Source organism: Nomascus leucogenys, chromosome 12 (genome assembly GCF_006542625.1).
Source record: "Nomascus leucogenys isolate Asia chromosome 12, Asia_NLE_v1, whole genome shotgun sequence".
Taxonomy (NCBI): Eukaryota; Metazoa; Chordata; class Mammalia; order Primates; family Hylobatidae; genus Nomascus; species Nomascus leucogenys.
In genome coordinates this window covers 81184813-81208629 of record NC_044392.1, presented here as the reverse complement: position 1 = coordinate 81208629, position 23817 = coordinate 81184813, and the positions used below count along the sequence as shown (strand labels likewise).

Genomic DNA, 23817 nt, shown 5'->3' with positions numbered 1-23817 from the left:
GTAATGTACAAATGATATGTAACTGCTTCTGTGTTCAATTAAAGTATTTATTTAGCTCTTAGTAAACTGTAAACTCTAAGTGTAGAATCTGCTTTTAATTCTTTGTATCTTTCATCTAGTCCAGTGTCATTTACTAGCTGGTAAACCCTGAGCCTTACTTTCCATGTTTGTATAATAATAGGAGTAATTATGCCTACTCTCAAGGAGAGATTAAATGAGATAATATATAAAAGCACTCAACACAGTGCCTGGCTCTGATGGCAGTTACTATTATTCATTTAATTCAACAAATAATTGAGTGTTAACCTAAGGATAGGGATATTATGTGAACAAAAATATCCTTATGTTTTTGGTATGGTGGAAAGAGCTATTAATCAGATAGTTGCATAGAGGGGTAAGTACTACAAAGGAAAGGAATAAAATTCTGTAAGATGATATCAGCATAAAAACATAACCCACCACTAAGTTCAGCAAGGGTGTCCTGTGGAAAAGATTGTAACAGAGATCTGAAAAATGGTTAGGCGATAATAGGTGTGCGTGAGTAGGTAGAGCGGGGGAGTTCAGAAAGAAGATGTAGCATGTGCAAATACTCTCAAACAGGAGGGTGTCTTTCTCAAATGAAAAATGAAACAAACAAAAAAATCCATTGTAGCCAGAGCAAAACAGATACAGAGAAAGATGTGTTACTGAAGTTGATAAGGTGACCACCATTCACAGGACACTTACCATATTAGTTCGTTTAATCCTTCCAGTCATTTAAGATACATAAATTGACATCTCTCCATTTTACCAATGATGAAACAAGGCAGAGAAGTTAAATGGCTTGCCCAAGGTGACACAGCTAATAAATGTTAGAGTCTGTATTTGAACACAGGCAGCCTAGATACAGAATCAGTGCCCATAATATTTGTACCATATTGCCTGACATGCTCACTTGCATTTTGAAAAGATCACTCTAACTACAATGTGAAAAACAGATTAGAGGATAATTAGAAAGGACATTGAGAGATCGGTTAAGAGGCTATTGCAGTATTAAACAAATGGTAATTGTAGCTTGGAGTAGAATGATGGCAAGAGAGATACAGAGTAGTAGATGGCTTATTATTACACAGTGAGTGTATCCTGTGTGAATAAATGAAAAACGAATGAGTGAGCTGAGACACATGTATAATATGGCAGTGTGCTGTCTTACTGTACAGTGTTTATAAGCAACAACTGCTGAATTATCTGTTGGAATAAAAACATGAGGTAAATGTAAACCTATTCAGATTTGTGGTACCACCAACTAAGGTTTTTGTCTTAAATATGTGGTAGAAAAATATGTTAATCTATAAAATAGTAGCTTGTATATGTTCACTCTGCAAACTTTCGGGTGCACTTGATGCTGTAAAGCTCTTCTATTTCTCATTAGACCTTTAAATACTCTTCAGCACAAAAATGAATTACAGTACAAAGCTATTACTACTTCTCAGAAAATGAAGAATGCTGTAAAGATAAATATAAATGAATTAAAAGGAAGAGATCATTCACTCTAAAATTGAAAATCATAACCTTCCTGAACAGTAAAGGCAGATAAGCAGAATAAATACTTGAGTCTAATTTGAAAAATCCATATTTCTGTTTCAGACGTCCTACTATAACCATACCCTGCATTAGTGCATTTTGTGGTTAAAACATTTTTATTCCAGAAAGCTAAAAGATGTAATAAGATACAATAATTGTTTTTAATTCTGCCTTTTCTGTTTCTTTAACAATCCTGTTACTTTCTATAATTGTGAGTATCATTGATAGACACAGACTAATTCTTTGTTAGAAATAAACTTTATTTTTTAAAATGTCTGGAACACACACAAATTCACTTTGTAGAATAAGCAAACTGAATAATTCACACTGTGAAAACTGTGTGAATTAAGAATCTTTCCAGTTAGGGATAAATGGGGAACTGATAGTTCAAGAATGTAAAGCAGAATTTAAAGTGAATGGCAGGAACTTTCCCTTCTCTCTTTTACCCTCTGAGCAATTTAAGTGAGGCTCAGCATGGTTGGTGTCCTTGGTGTTGGAAGCTGCGATAGTCTAGAGCAGGGTATCAGAACCTGAGTCTTGAGGAGTGTAGGAGGTGGCCTGGAATGGTAAGTCAGAGCCTAAGCAGTGAGAGAGAGGACAGCCTCCATGTGAGAGGATGGCAGACTCAGTGTGGGGTATCAGAGCATGAATGGGATGAGGAGGATGACCATTTGGGAGAGTGGAAAGAGTGGCAGCTATAACCTGTTGCAGTATGTTGGAGCCTAAGTGGAATGATGAGGGCATCCCATGCAGGAGGGCAGCCAGCCTCAGGATAGTAGAACCCAAGTGGAGAGGGGGGTAGTCCATGCAGACAGCAGCACAGTGGCATCAGCCTGATGGAGAGTGTCAGAGTAGAGGGCAGCAGTGGCAGTCTAATAAGGAATGAAGCATTGAGTACAGTAAAGAGGGTACCTGTGTGTAGCCATGGTGGCAATGAGAGACTGATTACCTGCTGGGGATTGTTTTAAGTGAGTAAATATATTAAGGATAAAGGGAGCCAGGTTTTTTGACTGTTGGAGAAGGAAATTACAAATATTGAAAGGTGTTGGTGTTAGATTGGAATTGGAGATATTGGTATAGACTCATGGTTTTCTGTATAGATAGATGGATAGATGTAGAAATAAAGAGGTAAATGTTTGGTAAGTTTAATTTGGACTCAGGTCTTCTTTAATTCACACAGTCACATTGACAAGATATTTAATGATTTGACACATCCTGAGGTTTGCTTTCTAAAAGGCAGCCATTTAAACTTAAAGCAAAATTCATACATCAAAATCTGTAACTCTTCTAAATCTTATCCCTTATTAGGGGAACCTGCCCCAATATTTCAACGTAGGTTCTTTCTATTTTCCCTAAGTGTCAGCCGGTCTGAGAAATAGAAAGAGTACAAAGAGAGGAATTTTACAGCTGGGCCACTGGGGGTGACATCACATATTGGTAGGTCCATGATGCCTACCTGAGCCGCAAAACCAGCAGGTTTTTATTAAGGACTTCAAAAGGGGAGGGGGTGTACGAACAGGGAGTAGGTCACAAAGATCACATGCTTCGAAGGGCAAAAAGTGAGCAAGGATCACATGCTTCTGAGGAAAACAGGGCAAGGACAAAAGCAAAGATCACAAGGCAAAGGGCAAAATTAGAATTACTGATGAGGTTCTATGTTCAGCTGTGCACATATTATCTTGATAAACATCTTAAACAACAGAAAACAGGGTTCGAGAGCAGAGAACTGGTCTGACCTCAAATTCACGTTGTTATAGTTCCTTGCCACCTCTGAATAAACTGTCCATTTCTATGTAATTGTTGCTCATTCTTATCAATCCTTTTTGAAAGTAGACGAGAAATAATTTTTTAAAAAATTGGGAAAAAAAAGGAAAGTGTTGGTCTGTATTTATGTAAAATTTCCGTCTATTGCATTTGAATAAAAATCTGCCAAAGGCTGGGCACAGTGGCTCACACCTGTAATCCCAGCACTTTGGGAGGCTGAGGCCAGAGGATCACTTGAGCCCAGGAGTTTGAGACCAGCCTGGGCAACATGGCGAAACCCCATCTCCACTAAAAATGCAAAAAATAGCCAGGCATAGTAGCATGTACCTGTAGTCCCAGCTACTCGGGGGACTGAGGTGGGAGGAGGATCACTGAGCCCAGGAGGTGGAGGCTGCAGTGAGCCGTGATCGCATCACTGCACTCCAGCCTGGGCAACAGAGTGAGACCCTGTCTCAAAAATAAATAAATAAATAAATAAATAAATAAATAAATAAATCAATCAATCTACCAAATAAACACAAGCACAACCCTGAAAATTTTTTTGTTTGCCTTATTTTCATTTCTTCTTAGCTGCTAAACTTCCTCTGTGTGTGCACTTTTCTCCTAGTGTATCTGTTATTACTGTAAACATGTGATTTATTTCACATTAGCAAAAAGAAATTCTTTTTCCATTTAGAGCCATTTTATATAAATGTTAAAGGTCAAGTTAAGAATTTTAATAGTTTTTCTTTAAATTTTTTTTATAAATATAATGCTTGTAAGTACTTCATGTGCAGTATAAGGTTCACTCTAGTGCTCTTTTAGGAGTAAAAATTAAGAATCGTTCTTAAAATGAAGTTATTTTTAAAAGTCTGAAATTATGTATTCATTTACAATACTGTGCATGGTAGTGATTTATTGAAATGAAAGCTAGTAGCAGGCCAGACACAGTGGCTCACACCTGTAATCCTACCACTTTGAGAGGCTGAGGCAGGCAGATTGCTTGAGCCCAGGAGTTCAAGACTAGCCTGGGCAACATGGTGAAACCCCTGTCTCTACAAAAAATACAAAAACTTGGTGGCTCGCGCCTGTAATCCCAGCACTTTGGGAGGTCGAGGTGGGTGGATCATGAGGTCAGGAGATCGAGACCATCCTGACTAACATGGTGAAACCCCGTCTCTACTAAAAATACAAAAATTAGCCAGGCGTGGTGGTGGGCGCCTGTAGTCCCAGCTACTCGGGAGGCTGAGGCAGGAGAATGGCTTGAACCCAGGAGGCGGAGCTTGCAGTGAGCTGAGATCGTGCCACTGCAGTCCAGCCTGGACGACAGAGCGAGACTCCATCTAAAGAAAAAAAGCCAGGCGTGGTATCACACTCCTGTAGTCCCAGCTACTCAGGTGGGAGGACCACTTCAGCCCACAAAGTTGGTGGTGCTGCGATGAGCTGTGATGGTGCCACTGCACTCCAGCCTGGGCAACAGAGTGAGACCCTGTCTCAAAAAAAAAAAAAAAAAAAAAAAAAGGAAAGCTAGTAGCAGCCACCCTACCGGGTCACAGGCAAGTTTTTGATGTTGAATGAAGAATTATATAGAGTCAATATCAAAAGGACAAAATTTAACGTGCCACTAATAGTGCCTAGTTTATGTTGATGTGCAGGAGAATTCATTTACTTAATCATTTCCCTTTTACTCAGTGCCTCCCACCAGTATTACAGTCACAGTAAGTCATGAAAGAATAAACCACAGCCTAAATTATTCATATACATGTTCAGAATATTGCTGTTTTGGATCATGGAGACTTCTGATTAAATTAATATGCATCTATCTATTATATGAAATTGACTACATTAATCATAATTTCTTAATCCTAAATATTAAGATTTTTCAATATTATGGATAAAAATGAACCATAAGAGTTCTGTATAGATCAGTGTTGCTTCTTCCAAAATATAATAGACCATATATAGATAAAACTAAATTATCTCAATATTTAACCATAATCATATGCTAAGAATAGTATGAGGTCACTCTTTGGAGTTATTCCCATGAATATACCAAGAACTAAGTATCCCTTCAGATCAGATTAGAGCCAGAAAGCCTATTTGCTTTCCAAATAATAAATAGTCTTAGAGAATTTACTTAACTAAGTGAACTGATTTAAAGCATCAACACAAGGGAACAAAACTAATTAAGTCAAGACATCTGCATCATTGATTTAGCTGTTTCTTAGCTCTGTTACTTTGTGCAAATAGTTTATTGAGATGGAGTCTCTCTCTGTTGCCCAGGCCAGAGTGCAGTGATGTGATCTTGGCTCACCACAACCTCTGCCTCCTGGGTTCAAGCGATTATCCTGCCTCAGCCTCCTGAGTAGCTGGGATTACAGGCGTGCGCCACCATGCCCGGCTAATTTTTGTATTTTTAGTAGAGATAGGGTTTCACTATGTTGGGCAGGCTGGTCTCAAACTCCTTGTGATCCGCCCGCCTTGGCCTCCCAAAGTGCTGGGATTACAGGCGTGAGCCAACACTCCTGGCTGGGCAAATAGTTTAATTTTGAGGCTTCAGTTTCCTCATCTGTAAATAGAGACTGATCTTTGAAGTCTTTTCTAGCCATAAAGGCCTGTGATTAGATTTCATACTTAAACAATTGCAGTCACCAAGTAGATTGAGTCTCAGAAAGGGAAAAAGGGAAAGCAGACTAGAGTAAAATGGAAAGTGAGCCCAGTGAGAAGCCAAGAAATCAGAGAAAGATGTTGCAGAGGGATGCTTAGCACTGTTCTAGAGAATTTTCATGTTAAAAATATGAGTGCCTATACACAAAGACTAGTTCTGTTCTTGAATCCCCTGTTCGCTAATTGTGTTCTCTGATGTCAGGATAAAATGTCAGCACAGGGGGACCAAACTGTGTTGCTAATTGGTGTGAGGGTAGAGGAACTCCTGGCAGGAAGTGGTCTAGGTTGGTAGGTAGCAGGGATAACGATGCAAGTAAATGACTTGAGAATCTGAGCAAAGGCTAAACAGTATAACATAAAGAAAACTAGATTTAAAATAGTTAATCCTAAACTCTAGTTATGGTGTTAACCCTAACTACTGAATGACCCTGGGCTCAAGTTTGAGATGTTGGGAGGCAGAGCAGTGCTGAACAATAGAAAGGCTAATGTCAAACAGAAATGAAAGACAGCTCCTGGGAGGAATGGCTCACACCTGTACTCAAGCACTTTGGGAGGCCAAGGTGGGAGGATCCCTTGAAGCCAGGTGTTCGAGACCAGCCTAGCCAACACAGCAAGACACTGTCTCTACCAATAAAATTAATTAGCTGGGCATAGTGGCACACACCTGTAGTCCCAGCTGTTTCGAAGGCTGAGGCAGGAGGATTGCTTGAGTCCAGGAGGTCAAGGCTGCAGTGAGCTGTGATTGTGCCATTGCACTCCAGCCTGGGCAACAGAATGAGACCCTATCTCTTAAAAAAAAAAAAAAAAAAAAAAAAAAAAAAAGGGAAAGAAAGGTAGTAGGATCTCCAAATTACAAAGAACTGTGAAATAAGATAGCCATTTGGGAAGATGGGAAGATGACTCATATACTACACAGATAGAGCTTACTTCACACAACAGATATGCTCTGATAGTTTGTAAATTTATTTTGGATTAATCAAATCATTTTAATTGTCCTAAGAACATATACTATTTAAAAAACCCCTATAGAGAACAATTATCCTGTAATTCAATTTTTTAATAAATACGTTTATATATTGAGTTTGCTAGAAGACATAAAACCTATGTATTGTATGAAGTTCAGTCATACAAAGCTGACCACTAAAATTTGTTAACAGTCATTACTGTGTATAACATTCTGGAGGTACTAGCCAGTGAAATTAAAGATAAGTGATTATTTGATAACTCTCCTTTCCACTAAGTATATTTTTACTCAGATCCCTAGTGCCAAGCTCAGCACTCACTTATTTGTTGCATTAAATGAATAGTAATAGCTACCAGTGCCAAGTACTATGTTAAATGCATTGTTTATGTTTTTTTTTTTTTTGAAGTGGAGTCTCTCTCTGTTGCCCAGGCTGGAGTGCAGTGGTGTGGTCTCAGCTCACTGCAACCTCCGCCTCCCGGGTTCAAACAATTCTCCTGCCTTAGCCTCCCGAGTAGCTGGGATTACAGGTGCCTGCCAGCATGCCTGGCTGATTATTTTTGTATTTTTAGTAGAGACGGGGTTTCACCATGTTGGCCAGGCTGGTCTTGAACTCCTGACCTTGTGATCTGCCTGCCTCAGCCTCCCAAAGTGCTGGGATTACAGGTGTGAGCCACCATGTCTGGCTGCATTATTTATATTTCATTTAATCTTTTCACTTTAGAGTTGTGTAATTACTCCAGTTTTACAGATGTGGAACAGGAAGCTCAGAGATCAAGTGCTAGTAAATGAGACTGGGTTAGGTGGCAGATACAAAGAATTAGAAATGGATTCTGTACTTAAGAGTTTTTAGTATACTAAAAGCTCTAAGTGAACATAGAAAATGTTAGCCTACTGTTCATGTGTAGTTATTACAGCATTGATGTTTGGTCTCATATACCTTTATTGCATGGATGTACCACTATTTTGGTGTAATATAGTTATTTTGGAATTAAAAAAAATCAGAATCACTTTCATGTTGAGATGTGCCCAGCTAGTTATTAGAATTTCAGATGTAAAAATGTCACTCTTCTATAATTCCATAATTTTCAAGAAGATGAAGAAAATAATGGGTAAAATGTGGCTCTGTAGCAGAATACTTTTTTTTTTTTAAGTGCTTTACCATTTACAGGTCTTTCACATACATTCTCATTTGACCCTCACAAAACCCTGTAAGGTAGGCAGCACAGGTATTCTCATTTGACAGCTGAGGAATGTAAATCTTAGAGCAGTTAACTGATAATAATAATTCTTAACTTAATTGAAAGACTTTCTGAATAAGTAAATCTCAACTATTGACCTTGCCTTCTGTGTTACTGAAAATAAACAGAAGCAATTGTAGGAGAATTTCCACGTGCTCCTACTACCACATCTACCAAGCTGTCTAGACCTATGCCCACTTACTTTGCCTTCTCTCCTGTTACTGTAATTGAACTGCTCATGCTCTTAGCAAAGGCTCAGTGCTCATTGCTCCAGCAGTGAACACTGCTTCTACACTTAAGTGTTTTCTTTTCTTTCAGATCATTTCCATTAGCAATAAAATCATATTATTTCTTTTATCTTAAAAACCACCCTCACTTGACCCCACTCTCCTTTAGCTATTTTTTCGTATCTCTTCTCTCCTTTCAAGCAAAATTCCTTAAAAGTGATGTCCATGCTTACTGTCTTCAACTTCTATCTAATCTTTTGGAACCCATTTCAGTCAGGCTTTTGCCCTCATTATTTCAACAGAACTGCTCTTGTTAAGACAGCCAATGATCTGTGTGTTGCTAAAGCGGTCAGTTTTCAGTCTTTTTACTACTTTTAGTAGCACCTGACAAAGTGGAACACTTTCTCCTCCTTGGAATAATACATTATTCATTTGGCTTCTTTTTTCTCCCCCCCAAATGTTGGCTTTTAATTTTATTTGTTTTGTTTCATGTCTGTAACAGTGGGTACCTGGGATTTGATTTTGCCCCTTCTTTACTCCTCTATCACTTTCTTTTCATCCAAGAAAGCCTGCTTTGGATAATCAGGGTAAGTCAGTTAAAGTGTTCAAACTGAGTGTATAGTTTGTCAAGTAAATTTCAACTCTTACAGTCTGAAATGTTACAAAGTTAGGCTGTACTACATGTTTGGCATCTCATTTTTCATCATACTTAATTTGTCACTGCATTCGATAGAGGAAAGCAGAAAAATAAGTTTTTACTAACCAACCACATGACAAGAGATTTTTGACTCCAGGCCTGGTGGAAATTCAGAAAAAGAGAAAATCATATAAGGGAATGAGGCTCCTTAGAAGACCTTGGAAGATCTTAATAGGTCAACCTCACTAGCCATAAATGCCCTGAATTCAGAACTAAGATTTTCATCACTGTAGTGATCTTCATTTGTCTTCTTATAAATTACGCCACACTTTTCTAGTTTTACTTGTACCTCACTGGTCACTCCTCAGTGTCCTTTGCTGGTTCTTCATCAATTCCTTGACCTCTGAATATTGGTGTGCAGCAAGGCTTAATTGAGATCATGTCCAGGGTAATTTTTTAATCATGTATCTTGAGCAGGACCACTTCTATTAATTCCAGACGTATGTATTTAGTTGCCTACTCAACATACCAACTTGGATGTCTTAAGGACATCTCAAATTTAACTGTCTAAAGCCAAAACTTTTTTCTTCCCATTGCCCAAACTTGATCTCTTATTTTAGTTAAAAGCAGTTTCATCCTTCTAGTTCATGGGGCTCAAAATTGATGTTTGTTTTTCTTTTACAACCCATGCTCAAAACATTAGAAAATTTTGTTAACCTTACTTTCAGAATATATCCAAAATCTTACCACTTTTCACTACCCTGCTGCTTTTACTCTGGACCAAACCAGCTAGCTCATCTCTGGTCTGGATTATTACAGTAGCCTCCTTAAAAGGCCTTCCTTGCTCTGAGTTCGGGGAGTGTGTGTGTGTGTAGTGTGTGTGTGTGTATATTTTTTGTTTTGTTTGTCTTTTCTAAAAAGAAAAAGCCCACAGCACCCAGTATATCCAAGCAGTCTGCCATCCAAATACTAACCAGGCCTGACCCTGCTTAGCTTCCAAGATCAGACAAGATCAGATGTGTTCAGGGTTGGTGGGTCTGTGGACCTTGAGCTAGTTTTTAATCAACATAGAAACTCCACTGATCTATTTAAAAACTTGCATTGGGTCATGCCAGGTTTATTGGAGGTTATACCGTCCAATGTATTTCCAACTCAGGGTTAAAGCCAAGGTCCTTATGGTGGAAGATAGGGCATATAAATTGGCATTCTGGCGCTCACACACTCCAATATCTACTACTCTCCCCTCTTGCTCGCTCAGCTGTGGCTTGCTTATTCAGCTTTTTGCTCTTCCTGGAATATATCAAACATATGTAGGCCCAGGGTTTTAACCGTTTTAACAACTGAACTTGTAACTGCACTAGTTCTCCAGGTAAGCAGAAGTATTAGGGGTGTGGACAGTTTATCCAAAGTAATAATCAGGAATGCCTAATAAAAACATGCAGGTATCGTGGTAAAAAAATAGAGTTAGTGAACAAGGAGTTGCCTTCTGTTTCTCTTTTAGCGAAGTAGGAGGCAAGGTTATTAGCTAAGAGTGAGATGGTTAGGAGATGGTGTAAATTTAAAGTAAAAGAATAAGGTATGAGATAGTTGGCTAGGATAATGAAGTAGTGAATGGATTTGAGCTAAGTAGTATTAAAGTCCCCTAGGTAATAGACATGAATTTCAAAGTATAACTAGCCAACCTGGTTCTTTCTTTTCTTTTTTCCAACTTTCTTCAGCAGCATGAGGAAGGGTTAGTAAAAATCTAACCATAAATCAGGGTTGAAATTTGGCAAAGCTAGAGAGGGTCAAGGACAGTGAGTATATTTGGAAGGAGTGATTATAATGATGGCTTAGGGAATCCACGCTGTATAAAGATGGAAATGACGACAGGAGGAGGTGAAGGATAATAATAATGATGTGTTGGGATCAATGGGTTGTGGTCTCTGTGGGGCCAAAAAATTGTTGGACTTGGGGTATTTCAGGGAGTGACTTGACAGGGCTAGCTGTCTGAGAAAGACATTCTTGAAATTTATTGCAGGGAAGTGGAGTGGGAGAAACAAGATTAACATTCTTCCTACTTCATAAGGCAGTTATTGCTAATGACAATGGAGATGACAATGGAGATGACCATGGGAATGACTTATTAAGGTGGAGTGGAAGTGAAAATCACAGGAAGTAAAAAAAAAAAAAAAAAAAAAAAAAAATTGCCGTAGGGTATTGGAAAGATCATTTGGGTAAATTTTGAAGTCACTAAGAGCTTAATTTAAATTTAAGAAAAAATTTAAATGAAAAGACTTGGAGGAGTTTCCCAAATATGCAAGTTTTCCCTTGTCTTTAAAAAAACAACACCATGAGAAACCAAAAATAACTAAATTGATTTTTCTAAAATTCTACAATATTTCTCAATTTTCTTTGAGGATAGGCATGGTTGATCCTGAATGGAAGTTGGTTTTTTAGCTCTATGAGACTGAAACAAAAAGTTTCTGCAGTCCATAAGAGTTAAAGAGGGAGAAAAGTCAGTTGTGTTAGATCTTTAAAAACATTTTTGGTGGTAGTTTGGTATTCAGAAGTGCTGGAGGAACTTTGGCAGAAAGTCAGAGCCATAGAGCAAGTCCAAACTAGGACAGCAAAGTCATTATTCTGCTTTTTAGTGAAGAAAGTATTTTTAAAATGATGATGACCCTTGGTTTTTTACCAAAAAGTACTTTATTGGGACTTCATTTGGATGCAAGGCTGTATCAAAGTAATTAGGAAAACAAGGATTGAATATTAAATAGTGACTTCTAAAGTGATACATAAAATAGTTCTTTTAAATTACATTGAAGACATACAGATAAAAGCAAGAAGATTGAGTAAACATAATATTTATTGCCTCACATTACTATACGGTAGAACCTTGGAGCAATATATAATTCGAGTTATACTACATAATGTGGACATTTATGTTGGTGCTGATGCCAGCTTTAATTTAGAATATTTTCCTTGTGTTTCCAAGTAAATACAGTAAAATAACTTTAAATATTTTACAAAATTAAAAAAGAATGTCCAAAGGAAACAGAAAATAAGAGCTTTCTTGAGTTTACATATAAGATGATAAGATTTAAATTAGAGCTCACCACTGATACAGAGATTCATTTCACACAAGCTATGGTAAGAATGAATGTGTTGGAAAAGGAAGTGAGAGGATATTTAAGACAAGGAAATGAGGAAATTGGACTCTGAGTAAGTCCAACTAGCTGAAATTACTAACTAGTAATTTATTCCAGGTTCTATCTAGAATAAATCCATAGGAATAAGAACAATGCTAAATAAAGGTAGAGAGAATAGGGAAGTGATGCCTCTTTGATGACTTAATATTCTTTTTTATTTCTAACTTACAGGTGATTTCAGAATACTGCTCACTTTCACTTCTTTAATTTGTCATGATCTTTTCCCTTGACCTTTTCCATAGTCCCAAAGTATTTGCTGATGTGGAGCGGGAGGATGTATGATCTCAGGCTTTGAAACTAAAGAAGTTGGAAGATGTTACTTTTGATAATCTAAGACTTCATGACTTTGATTCTTACATTTTATTATTTACTGATTTATTTTTAAGAGATTGGGTCTTGTACTGTCACCCAGGCTGGAGTGCAGTGTGCTATCATGGCTCACTGCAGCCTCAACCTCCCAGGCTCAAGCAATCCTCCCACCTCAGCCTCCGGAGTAGCTGGGATTACAGGCATGGGCCATGATGCCTGGCTAATTTTTTTAAATTATTTTTTGTAGAGACGGTCTTGCTGTGTTACCCAGGCTGGTCTTGAACTCCTGGACTCAAGCAGTCCTCCCACCTTGGCCTCCCAAGTGTTAGGATTACAGGCGTGAGCCACCATGCCTGGCTGAGTTTTAAAACTTTCTACTTTATATTGTGGTGATTAAAACCATTCCTTGCTTTCCAGCCTTCTTCCGTCATGTTTCTGGAATTATTTGATCACTAATAGTGTGACCACTAAAGGAAGGCTGAATGACTTTTTTTTTTTTCCCACCCCAAAGAGACAGGGTCTTGCTCTGTCACCCAGGCTGGAGCATTGTGGCACGATCACAGCTCTCTGTAACTTTGAACTGACAGGCTCAAGCTGTCCTCCCATTTCAGCCTCCCCAGTAGCTAGGACTACAGGCATGTGCCACCATGACCTAGTGTAAAAACAATTTTTGTTTGTTATCCTCCCACCTGTGCCTCCTAAAGTTCTGGAATGATAGGCATGAGCTACAGCCAGGTCACAGTTGTTACAAAGAAGAGAATTTGTTTCACTTGTAGCTAAACTTGTATTATATTTTACCTTTATGGTGCCTTTTAAAGCTGATTGCTATTTTTTGAAGTTGGCTTTTATTTATTTTAAAAGTATAGTACAACCTTAATCAAATACACTTAACACAATTATAGGCTTCTGTTATGTTTTCTACTTGTACAATTCTATTTTGAGTTTTAAATCAACATTAACAAACATTGTATCCATATATCCAGTTTTTGTCAGTTATAAAATAAATTTAAAACTTTAAAAAATGGTATCTAAATAATTTTTATAATTTGTATCTTAACCATCAGTAACTGAAAAATGAAATTTGATTAACTTTCTCAATATTCTGATTAGCTGAGCTTTTACACATTTGTTGTGGTGACCAACTCTCAAAATACCTTTTGGAGAGTGCTAATACATAGATACAGTCTAAGGTTCTATCCAGTGGAATCACAGCATGCATGATTTTGAGTATTGGAGAAAATAAGAATGACATTTAGTTTTTAAAAACAGTCTGATACAGGTCTTAGATATCTATTTTTTAGATGAAGTAATTTTTCTTTGAGAATCCTGAAGGAGCTTGAAAAGTGATAAATAGAAAATGAATTCTTTATGGGAACCAGTGGTGGAAGAGATAACAACAAGAAGAGAAAAGCCAGTGAAACCATATTAGTAGGGCAGGAAGGACTTGATAAAAATTAGAAAAAGGATAATGCATTATTTAAATGCATGAGTCTTCAAAGAAGAGCACACAAGATGATCCACTGACATAAGGGGAAAAGAGCTTAGAACTTCTGTTTATATGTTATCTAAAAAATAAGAAATGGGATACTTTACTAGTATTTAAAATGTGAGTTGATACTGGTGTCTTGTCTTGGACTTAAAAAGTTTCCTATAAAGAAACCATGGATTGGGCTGGGTGTGGTGGCTCACGCCTATAGTCCTGGTGCTTTGGGAGGCCCAAGTGGGAGAATTGCTTGAGGCTGGGAGTTCGAGACCAGATCGAGCAACAAAGCAAGACCCCATCTTTACAAAGTATTTTTGAAAATTAGCTTAAGCTCAGGAGTTCGACGCTGCAGTGAGCTATGATGGTGCCACTACATTCCTGGGTGAAAGAGCCAGACCCCATCTCTTAAAAACCTAAAAAATAAAATATAAAAAAGAAACCATGGATTAAATATAATATTTTAATGTGAATATAGGCAAACGATAAGAAATGGCCAGGCTGATGTTTCTTAATGTGTTTGAGAATAAACGTAAACAATGTTTATTAACAAAGAAAGATATAATGTCTATATAATCATATGGACTAGAGGTGACCTTCCCCCTCTAAGAAATTATTGAGAAGGCTATTTGAAATGGCACTTTGGGAGGCCAAGGCAGGAGGATCACTTGAACTCAGGTTTGAGACTAGCCTGGGCAACATGGCAAAACCCTGTCTCTACTAAAAATAGAAAAATTAGCTGGGCTTGGTGATATGTGCCTATAGTCCCAGCTACTTGAGAAGCTGAGCTGGAAGGATCATTTAAGCTCAGAAGGTCGAGTCTGCAGTGAGCCATGGGCGTGTCTGTAGTCCTAGTTACTTGGGAGGCTGAGGCTGAAGGATGGCTTAAGCCCAGGATTTCGACGCTGCAGTGAGCTATGATGGTGATGCATAGGTGAACCACAGGAAATTTATTTTTGGTGGAGGGGTAAAGATTTTTTTACTGTGTAAAATACACAATGTAAAATTTACCATCTTAACCATTTTTAAATGTACAGTTTAGTGGCATTAAGTGCATTGATACTGTTGTACAACCATCACCACCATAAATCTCCAGAATGATCTTCATCTTGCAACTCTACACTCATTAAATAACTCCCCATTCCTTCCTACCCCTATTCCCTGTCAACTACCATTCTACATCCTTCTCTCTGATTTTGACTGTTCTAAGTACCTCGTGTAGGTGGAATCATACAGTATTTGTCCTTTTCTGTCTTATTTTACTTAGCATGATGTCTTCAATATTTATCCATGTTTTGTAGCATGTGCCAGAATTTCCTTCCTTTTTAAGGCTGAATAATATTAATTGTATTTATATACCACATTTTCTTTACTCATTTATTGATGGACAAGTGGGTTGCTTCCATAATGCTGCTATGATATGAATATGGGTTACTGGAAAGTCTCTTGAAATTTTGAACTTAGTGGTGAAAGACAGTACACTCTTAGAAATATTCTTGCTAAAAGGAAAAATTGTTCCTTCTGACACCAAAAACGTGAGTTTTTCCATTGCACAACCAGTTCTTCAACTCTCTGGACACTAACTAGATATCTTACAGTTCAATTTTGTCACTATCTGTCTGGAGTTGGTACAGATCCTACAGTTGAAGGGTTCAGTTCCATAATACCGCCTGGACTTCAAGCATCAATTGCAGGTCCTGGACTTCTGGTACTTGACTGACTTGGCTACAAATCAGGGGTTCCTGTGACCCCCTCCTCCGGTTTGATAATTTGCTGTAATGGCTTACAGAACTCAGAGAAACACTTTATTTACTATTACTGGTTTATTACAAAGGATATTATAAAGGACACAGATGAACAGCTAGATGAAGAGGTACCTAGGGTAAGCTTTGGAAAGACCCAGGGTGCGTGATCTTCTGTTCTTGTGGAGTTGAGATGCACTGCAAGTGGATGTGTTCACCTACCCGGAAGGTTTCCAAACCCATGGTTTAGGATTTTTGTGGAGGCTCCATTACATAGGTATGATTGATTAAATCATTAATTATTGTTGATTGAATTCAATCTCCATCCCTCTCCCTTCCCAGGAGGCTTGGGGGTGGGGAGAACTGAAAGTTTCAACCCTCAAATCACATGGTTGATTCCTCTCCAACCAGCCCTTGTCCTTCAAAGTCACCGCATTAGCATAAATTTAGGTATGATTGAAAGGGGGTTATTATGAATAACAAAAGATGCTTCTCTTACCCCTGTGACTCAGGGAATAAGGGTTTTAGAAGCTCTGTGTCAGGAATCAGGGGTGGAGACCAAATGTATATATTTCTTATTATGTAGCTGTATTAGTCTGTTCACACACTGCTAATAAAGACATCCAAGACTGGATAATTTATAAAGGAAAGAGGCTTAATTGACTCACAGTTCCACATGGCTGGGGAGGCCTCACAATCATGGCGGAAGATGAATGAGGAGCAAAGTCACATCTTACATGGGAGCAGGCAAGAGAGCATTGGCATTTGCAGGGGAACTCCCCTTAACCATCAGATCTCATGAGACTTATTCACTGTCATGAGAACAGCAAGGGAAAAACCTGTCCCCATGATTCAGTTACCTCCCGCGAAGTCCATCCCATGACATGTGGGGATTATTACAATTTGAGGTGAGATTTGGGTGGGGACACAGCCAAACGGTATCAATCGGTAGCACTAACTCTTACTTTTTGTGGTGAAAATAGTGATATTATATGTGTAAAATATGGCAACAAAATAAATTATCTCAGCAAATATTCTTAGGCCACATGGAAAAATAGAAATATTTTTTAGGAAAGATTTCACATGGAAAGTTTGTTGTACAGTTTCATTAAAGTACAGATGTTTCCAACATTTCTCAACTTATAATGTCTAGATTGTTTCAGTAATGAGTAATGTTTTAATAAAGTAGTTACATTTAAAACTGCCTTTTTGTGACCCACTAAAGGAAAGATGTGTTGAAAAAGATTTATTCTTAACAGTAAATGTATTAACCACTGGTAAAGTAGTGTGTTGGCTGGAATTTTAAAAAGGAAATTGGAATAAGGTTGGAATTTATTCACTTCATTTGTAGGTATGCAAAGAAAACTAAAGCAGGAAGTCCACAGAATATTAAGTTATATTTTTATTATGGTTAGTTTTATAAAAATAATGCCTTTAAGACTATTTACAGTGTTTCCAAATGAAACAGGGAGAGACAATTGAAAAATCTTTGTTTAATACAGGTTGGCTATTTATCTTCTGGCTGTTTCAAATTTGTTGACGTTTTTCTTTAACTAGTATGCTTACCTACCAGGTATTTTTGAGAAAATTTAATCTGTCCCTTCAAGATAAAAGAGAAGTTTTAATGGTGACTGAATATCTGCTTTTCCAAAGAAATTTGAGCTATATAGAAAGCATTTTGATGATGAATATTTGGAAATGTATTCATTATATAATTTTGTTGCTGAAAATGATCTATGTCACCTACAAATATTATTTTGTCTGTACACTTAAAGTTCTTAGAGACAGAAATCTTTTTTTTTTTTTTTTGAGACGGAGTCTCGCTCTGTCGCCCAGGCTGGAGTGCAGTGGCGCAATCTCGGCTCACTGCAAGCTCCGCCTCCCGGGGTTCACGCCATTCTCCTGCCTCAGCCTCTCCGAGTAGCTGGGACTACAGGCGCCCGCCACCACGCCCGGCTAATTTTTTTTTTTTTTTTTTTGTATTTTTAGTAGAGAGGGGGTTTCACCATGGTCTCGATCTCCTGACCTCATGATCCGCCTGCCTCGGTCTCCCAAAGTGCTGGGATTACAAGCGTGAGCCACCGCGCCCGGCCCAGAAATCTTTTACTTGTTGTAAAGTCAGTGTTTTAGAGACAGGTCATCAACAGGATATATACACATATAGAGAAAAATTTCTTTTAAGAAATTGACTCATGTGATTGTGGAAGCTTGGGATCTGCAGGATAGGCCCAGGGAACGGTTGTAGTTTCAGACCAAAGTCAGTATTCTGGCAGAATTCTTTCTTGCTGGGGGAAGGTCAGTCTGTTCAATGAAAGCCTTCAACTGATTAGATGAGGCCCACCCACCCATTTTGGAGCATAATCTGCTTTACTTAGAACGCACCTATTTAAATATTAATTTTTTCCTTCCCTCTTACTCTCTCCCCCTCCCCACCTCCTCACCTCCCCCTTCCTCCTCCTCTTTTTCCTTCCTTTGGACAGGATCCTTCCTGTGGACAGGATCTCACTGTCACCCAGGCTGGAGTGCAGTGACACAGTCACAGCTCACTGTAACTTGAATTCCTGGACTCAAGGGATCCTCCCACCTCTGCCTTTCACCTGGCTAATTTTATTTATTTATTTATTATTAATATTTATTTTTGAGATAGGATCTTGCTCTCTTACCCTAGCCGAAGTGCAGTGATCACTTCTCACTGCAGTCACGACCTTCTGGGCTCAAACAATTCTTCCACTTCAGTCTCCCAGGTAGCTGGAACTACAAGCATGTGCTAACATGCCTGGCTAATTTTTAAATTTTTTTTGTTAGAGATTGGATCTTAACATGTTGCTAAGGCTGCTCTTGAACTCCTGAGCTCAAGAGATTCTCTTGCCTCAGCCTCCCAAAGTGCTAAGATTACAGATGTGAGCCACCTGGCCTTTTTTATGTTTTGTAGAGACAGGGTCTTGCTGTGTTGCCCAGGCTGATCTGAAACTCCTGGCCTTGAATGAGTCTCCCATCTGGGCCTTCCCAAGTGCTGGGATTATAGGCATGAGCCACTGTACCTGGCCTAAATGTTAATTTCATCTAAAAAACACCTTCACAGAAATATCCAGAATAATGTTTGACCAAGTAAATATTTGGGCACAGTGGCACAGCCCAGATGACACATAAAATTAATCATCACAATTAGTTTCAGTGGGGTTTGAACTTTTTTTTCTTTTTTGAGATGGAGTCTCGCTCTGTCGCCCAGGCTGGAGTGCAGTGGCACGATTTCGGCTCACTGCAAGCTCCGCCTACTGGGTTCATGCCATTCTCCTGCCTCAGCCTCCCAAGTAGCTGGGACTACAGGCGTCCGCCACCACGCCCGGCTAATTTTTTTTGTATTTTTATTAGAGACGGGGTTTCACCGTGTTAGCCAGGATGGTCTCGATCTCCTGAACTCGTGATCCGCCCACCTCGGCCTCCCAAAGTGCTGGGATTGCAGGTGTGAGCCAGTGTGCCTGGCCTGAACTTATTTTTTAAAAATAAAAAGTTGTAATATTTTCTGATTTAGTTTAGTTTACAAAAATAACAAATTGGCATCAAAGAAATGTATTGGCCAAATTTTAACATAAACCTTTGCATATTGGCAGGTGGGTTGAAAAACGAATTAGAAAGTATAGCAACAGTAAATTTTTTGCATTGAGAACTTTATGTCTTTATGAAGTGTCTTTTGTTTACCTAGCTATGGCAACAACTAGAAACTAGATATCATAGTTTAGAACGAATACCTTCAGATTACCATTAAGTGTTGAACTAGGAGTTTATAAATAATAAAGCATATTTGATTGTTGCCCTCACTAAAAATATTCTTAATAATATATACGTATTTTTTGAGACAGAGTCTCACTCTATTGCCCAGACCGGAGTGCAGTGGCGTGATCTTGGCTCACTGCAACCACCGACTCCTGGGTTCAAGCAATTCTCCTGCCTCAGCCTCTTGAGTAGCTGGGACCACAGGCGCGTGCCACCACGCCTGGCCAATTTTTGTATTTTTAATGGAGACAGGGTTTCACCATGTTGACCAGGCTGGTCTCGAACTCCTGACCTCAAGTGATCCGCCCACCTCGGCCTCCCAAAGTGCCGGGATTACAAGTGTGAGCCACTGCACCCGGTCGTAATATTTTAAAAGTCATTGCTCAAAGCCTTTTGTTTGTCAAATATGTTAAAAAAAAAAAAAAAACTTTAAAAATAATGTTTATTTCATTTTCATCTCTTTTTAAAATTTCTGTTGTGGATTTCATAACTACATAATTCAATAGTATATCATTTAATATATAAATAACTACATATAATTGTTTTTGTTCAGGTTTTTTACTGATGGGGTTTGGAATTTAAAATTTGGAGACTTAATCTAGAGGATAAAGAAGTATAATATAAAATTTGGTGAAGAAGATTGTGGGAAGAGAAGCCTTTGAAGCAATTTAGAAAAATAAAGGAAGATTGTTTCAGCTTTGAAGTGTTTTTTTTTTTTTGGAATTGTTTTTCACTGAGTGTGTTTCAGTTTCAGATTGATGAAAATTCTAATTTACAATAGTTAATATTATGCAGATTGAGTTTACTGAGCAGTGCATTTTCTTGCTGTATTCAAATATATTTTGAAAACCAGATGATAATCAGAAAGTTTCTTGGAAGGATAGAATTAGAGTGGCAACTTGCTTTTAGGAGTAGAATTTTTTTTTGATGGTTTAAGGTAGAGAAAGAGATAAAAGGGCAAAAGAGATAATTTGTTTTTAAATAACGTGACTAAACCACAAGTGATTTTAAAACAAGCTGTAAATATGGAAAGGGATGATACTCGAATATTTTCTCGGCACTGCAGACTTGATATAAGAGAAGGAGACAGCACCAAGTAATTAGTCCACTTGGAGCTTGTTCTTAAAGCAAGGGAAATGATGGTTTCTCTGGCAGGAGGTGGCATCTTTGAGGACTGAAAGAGCCTTGTAGGACAGTGGTACTCTGTTATATGTCATTATCATGTTTCCTGCATTGCAGAACATGTTTAATAACATCACCACAATCCTGTTAGGTGGGTGATGGGACTTCCATTTTAAGATGGGAAAACATTCAAGGAGCCTTGTTAGCTTGCCCCGTTTCAAACATCTCGGAAATGGCAGATTCCAGAATTTGAACTCAGGTATATTTGATTTTGTCCAGCTAAGTAATTCTTCACTGAGTACTTGCTATGGTGCCAAGCATGGTGCTTAGGCTGTGGGAGTTCAGAGTTGAATAATGCATGATTCTGGCCCTCAATATAGTATAGCAAATGAACAAGATAGTAATTTTAGGGAGCCTTGGGGACCTGGAGAAAGTCTGAGAGTTTAGGACCATTTTCTGGCAGACACAATGCCTGCACAGAATCTCAAAGGCCAGGGTAGGGGGGATTTGGGGAAGAGTTGACTGCAAAAAGCTGATCGGGGAGGGTGTTGCAATTGGGAAAGCCATGTTTGTAAAGACATTCAGGCATAAAGTAGCATGATTTATGCTTAGGGACCTATTTCTAGGTCTTAAAGGATGAAGTGGGGGAACTAGTAGAAGAGCCTGGGTTTTTCTTTTTATACCTCATTGCTTCTCTGTACAAATATCAGAAGCTGTTAAAAATATATGTGGATAAAATTTTAGACTTTTAAAAATGCATTTTTATCTTCCTTTTCTAGGATCAGTTCGACAGCTTAGACAAGCATACACAATGGGGAATTGACTTCTTGGAAAGATATGCCAAATTTGTTAAAGAGAGGATAGAAATTGAACAGAACTATGCGAAACAATTGAGGTAAGTTAATTTTTTTTTCAGTTTTTAGAAATGAAATTACATGTTTAAACAGTTGAATATTAGAGGAATGTGATATTCCAGAGGTTAAATTCTATGTTTTTCATCAGAATTAGATTGAATTAGGTAACTGGTTTGTTTTAATGATTAATTAAGTCATTGGCTAGTACAGTACCACAAGGAATATTGACTAGCTGGATCATAAATAGCTTTCATTCCAGAAAGACACTTAAAAATCTGAAAACTGGGGAGCGAAATGCCAGGAAAAAGAAATATCTGCGTGTTATTCTGTGTTTTATACTTTTATTCCTCTCTAACTTTTTGCTTTAGTCAGCTTTTCAAAGTATTGAATATTTCTTCAGAGTTTCTCTTTTCTTCAGAGTTTGTAAGACTTGGAAATTGAGTGTGTGCTGAGCTGAGTTTCTTTCTGTCGGTATTCAGTTACATATTATGTATGAATGTGATTTTAGAATATGTTTTGGAAGATAAAAGTTTTAAAGAGAAAATTTTAGTCTTAAAACTGATGGACTTTGTTGACAAGTAGTTGCTGGAACTTATTCAGTAAAAATGGTGCATAAAGTCTGAGGACTAGACACCAGTATAAAGTTTTAGCTGTAGGGTTTAGGATAAAAAAAGTGTCCTGAAGTGACCAAAAAATCCAACCTAAACAGGCATACATGATTACAAAGTCCAGGCATATTTTGATTCAGGGGTCAAATAATCTTCAGGCCCCATTTCTTGGCTGTGCTCCCTCTTGTTCTTTTTATTCTCAGGTTCCATTCATACCATCCTCTGTGATCCTTTAGCTCTAGGTTTTACATCTTCATACCCCCGTATCCTGGAGAAGAATGATGGTCTTCTCTATTGTACCTTTGGGTAGAAAGGAAGGGAGGGAAACGGAGTGGGGGAATGGAAGAAGGGGAAGAGGGATGGAGGTAAGGGAAAATGCAAGCCTGCACCAAGCTTCTTTTCTTCAGAAATACTAGCAGAGGGTCTCCTTTAGTCATATTGACTTTGGTTAGGTTATGTGTTTATCCTAAACAATTTACTAACACTGACTTACAGCTAATGATGGGGGGAAGATAGTTACTCAAAATTAATTTAAACTAGTGGTCCCAGAAGGAAGGGGGAGTTACCTGAGTGCCTCATATATCCACTGTAATAGTGCATGTAACCAACTGACTGGATGTAGGGATGGAATAGACTAGAGTAATAAAAAGCCTGCTTATAATATTTTTATAATGATATATACACTATTATGATATTTACTGAATAATCGCATTATGCTAATTTCCTAATCCATTTTCCTCCTGTTTGTTTAAGCAAGGTATTTTCCACATGAGAGTATAAACAGGGAGCCTGTTAGTATATGAATAATCACAGTGATGATGTTTCATCTGTCTAAAAGTTAATGATCTGGGAAACTTACCTCTCTAGAATCTAGAAGAGCATGAAATGGCCTCTGAGAGATTAAAATAGCAGCTACCAGACGTATTCTTGTGTGGCAAATAAAAATTTTATTTAAATTTTAATTTGATCTCAATTTTAGTACATTAAATTCTCAGATTTCTATTGGAAAATTCTCAGTTTTTCCAATAGAAATGAGAAAAATTGCTATAGGTAATACAGTGATGGCAGTGTGAAGGGACAAACAATAAAGGAAAAGGTTTAAAAATTACAAAAATAGACGAAATTTAATGCAGGAGTGCCCTAGCTCATTTTGTGTTGCCATAATAGAATGCCTAAGTCTGGGTAATTTATAAAGAAAAGAGGTTTATTTAACTAATGGTTGTACAGGCTGGTAAGTTCAAAGGCATGCCCCCGGCTTCTGGCATAGGGTTTTGATGGGTCAAAGGGGAAGTGTGGGTGTATGAAGAGAGAAAGAAAACCTGAAGGGTATACGGACTCTTTAAAAACCCACTCTCAAAAAGCGATCCAGTCTTATTAGAGTGAGAATGCAACTCATTACCAAAAATGACACCAAACCACTATCCATGAGGAGGGATCCCTCATGACCCAGATACCTCCTATTAGGCCCTATCTCCCAACATCACCACTTTGGGAATCAAATTTCAACATTAGTTTTGGTTGGGGTCAAACAAACCATATCCAAACCATAGTGAGAAGTGAATCTACTTCTAGGGCCCCAAGAGAATCACTGTATTATACAGAGTGAAAAAGTAAATACTGGTAGGAATGATCCTGAACCTTCAAGAAAAGAATCAGATTATTTTAAAGAAGGCAGAGAATATAACAGGGTTTCTCAAA

General features: G+C 38.1%; 1 protein-coding gene across 5 annotated transcripts in view; it reads left to right on the top strand.

The window, feature by feature from the left end:
• The window catches only part of FNBP1L (formin binding protein 1 like), a 94195-nt gene that overhangs the window by 29031 nt on the left and 41347 nt on the right, over window positions 1-23817 (top strand). For all 5 annotated transcript variants that reach the window (XM_030825033.1, XM_030825031.1, XM_030825035.1 and 2 more), the window contains exon 2: window positions 21437-21552. In XM_030825033.1, coding sequence (XP_030680893.1) covers window positions 21437-21552 — 116 coding nt within the window. The remainder of the gene's footprint in view (window positions 1-21436; window positions 21553-23817) is intronic.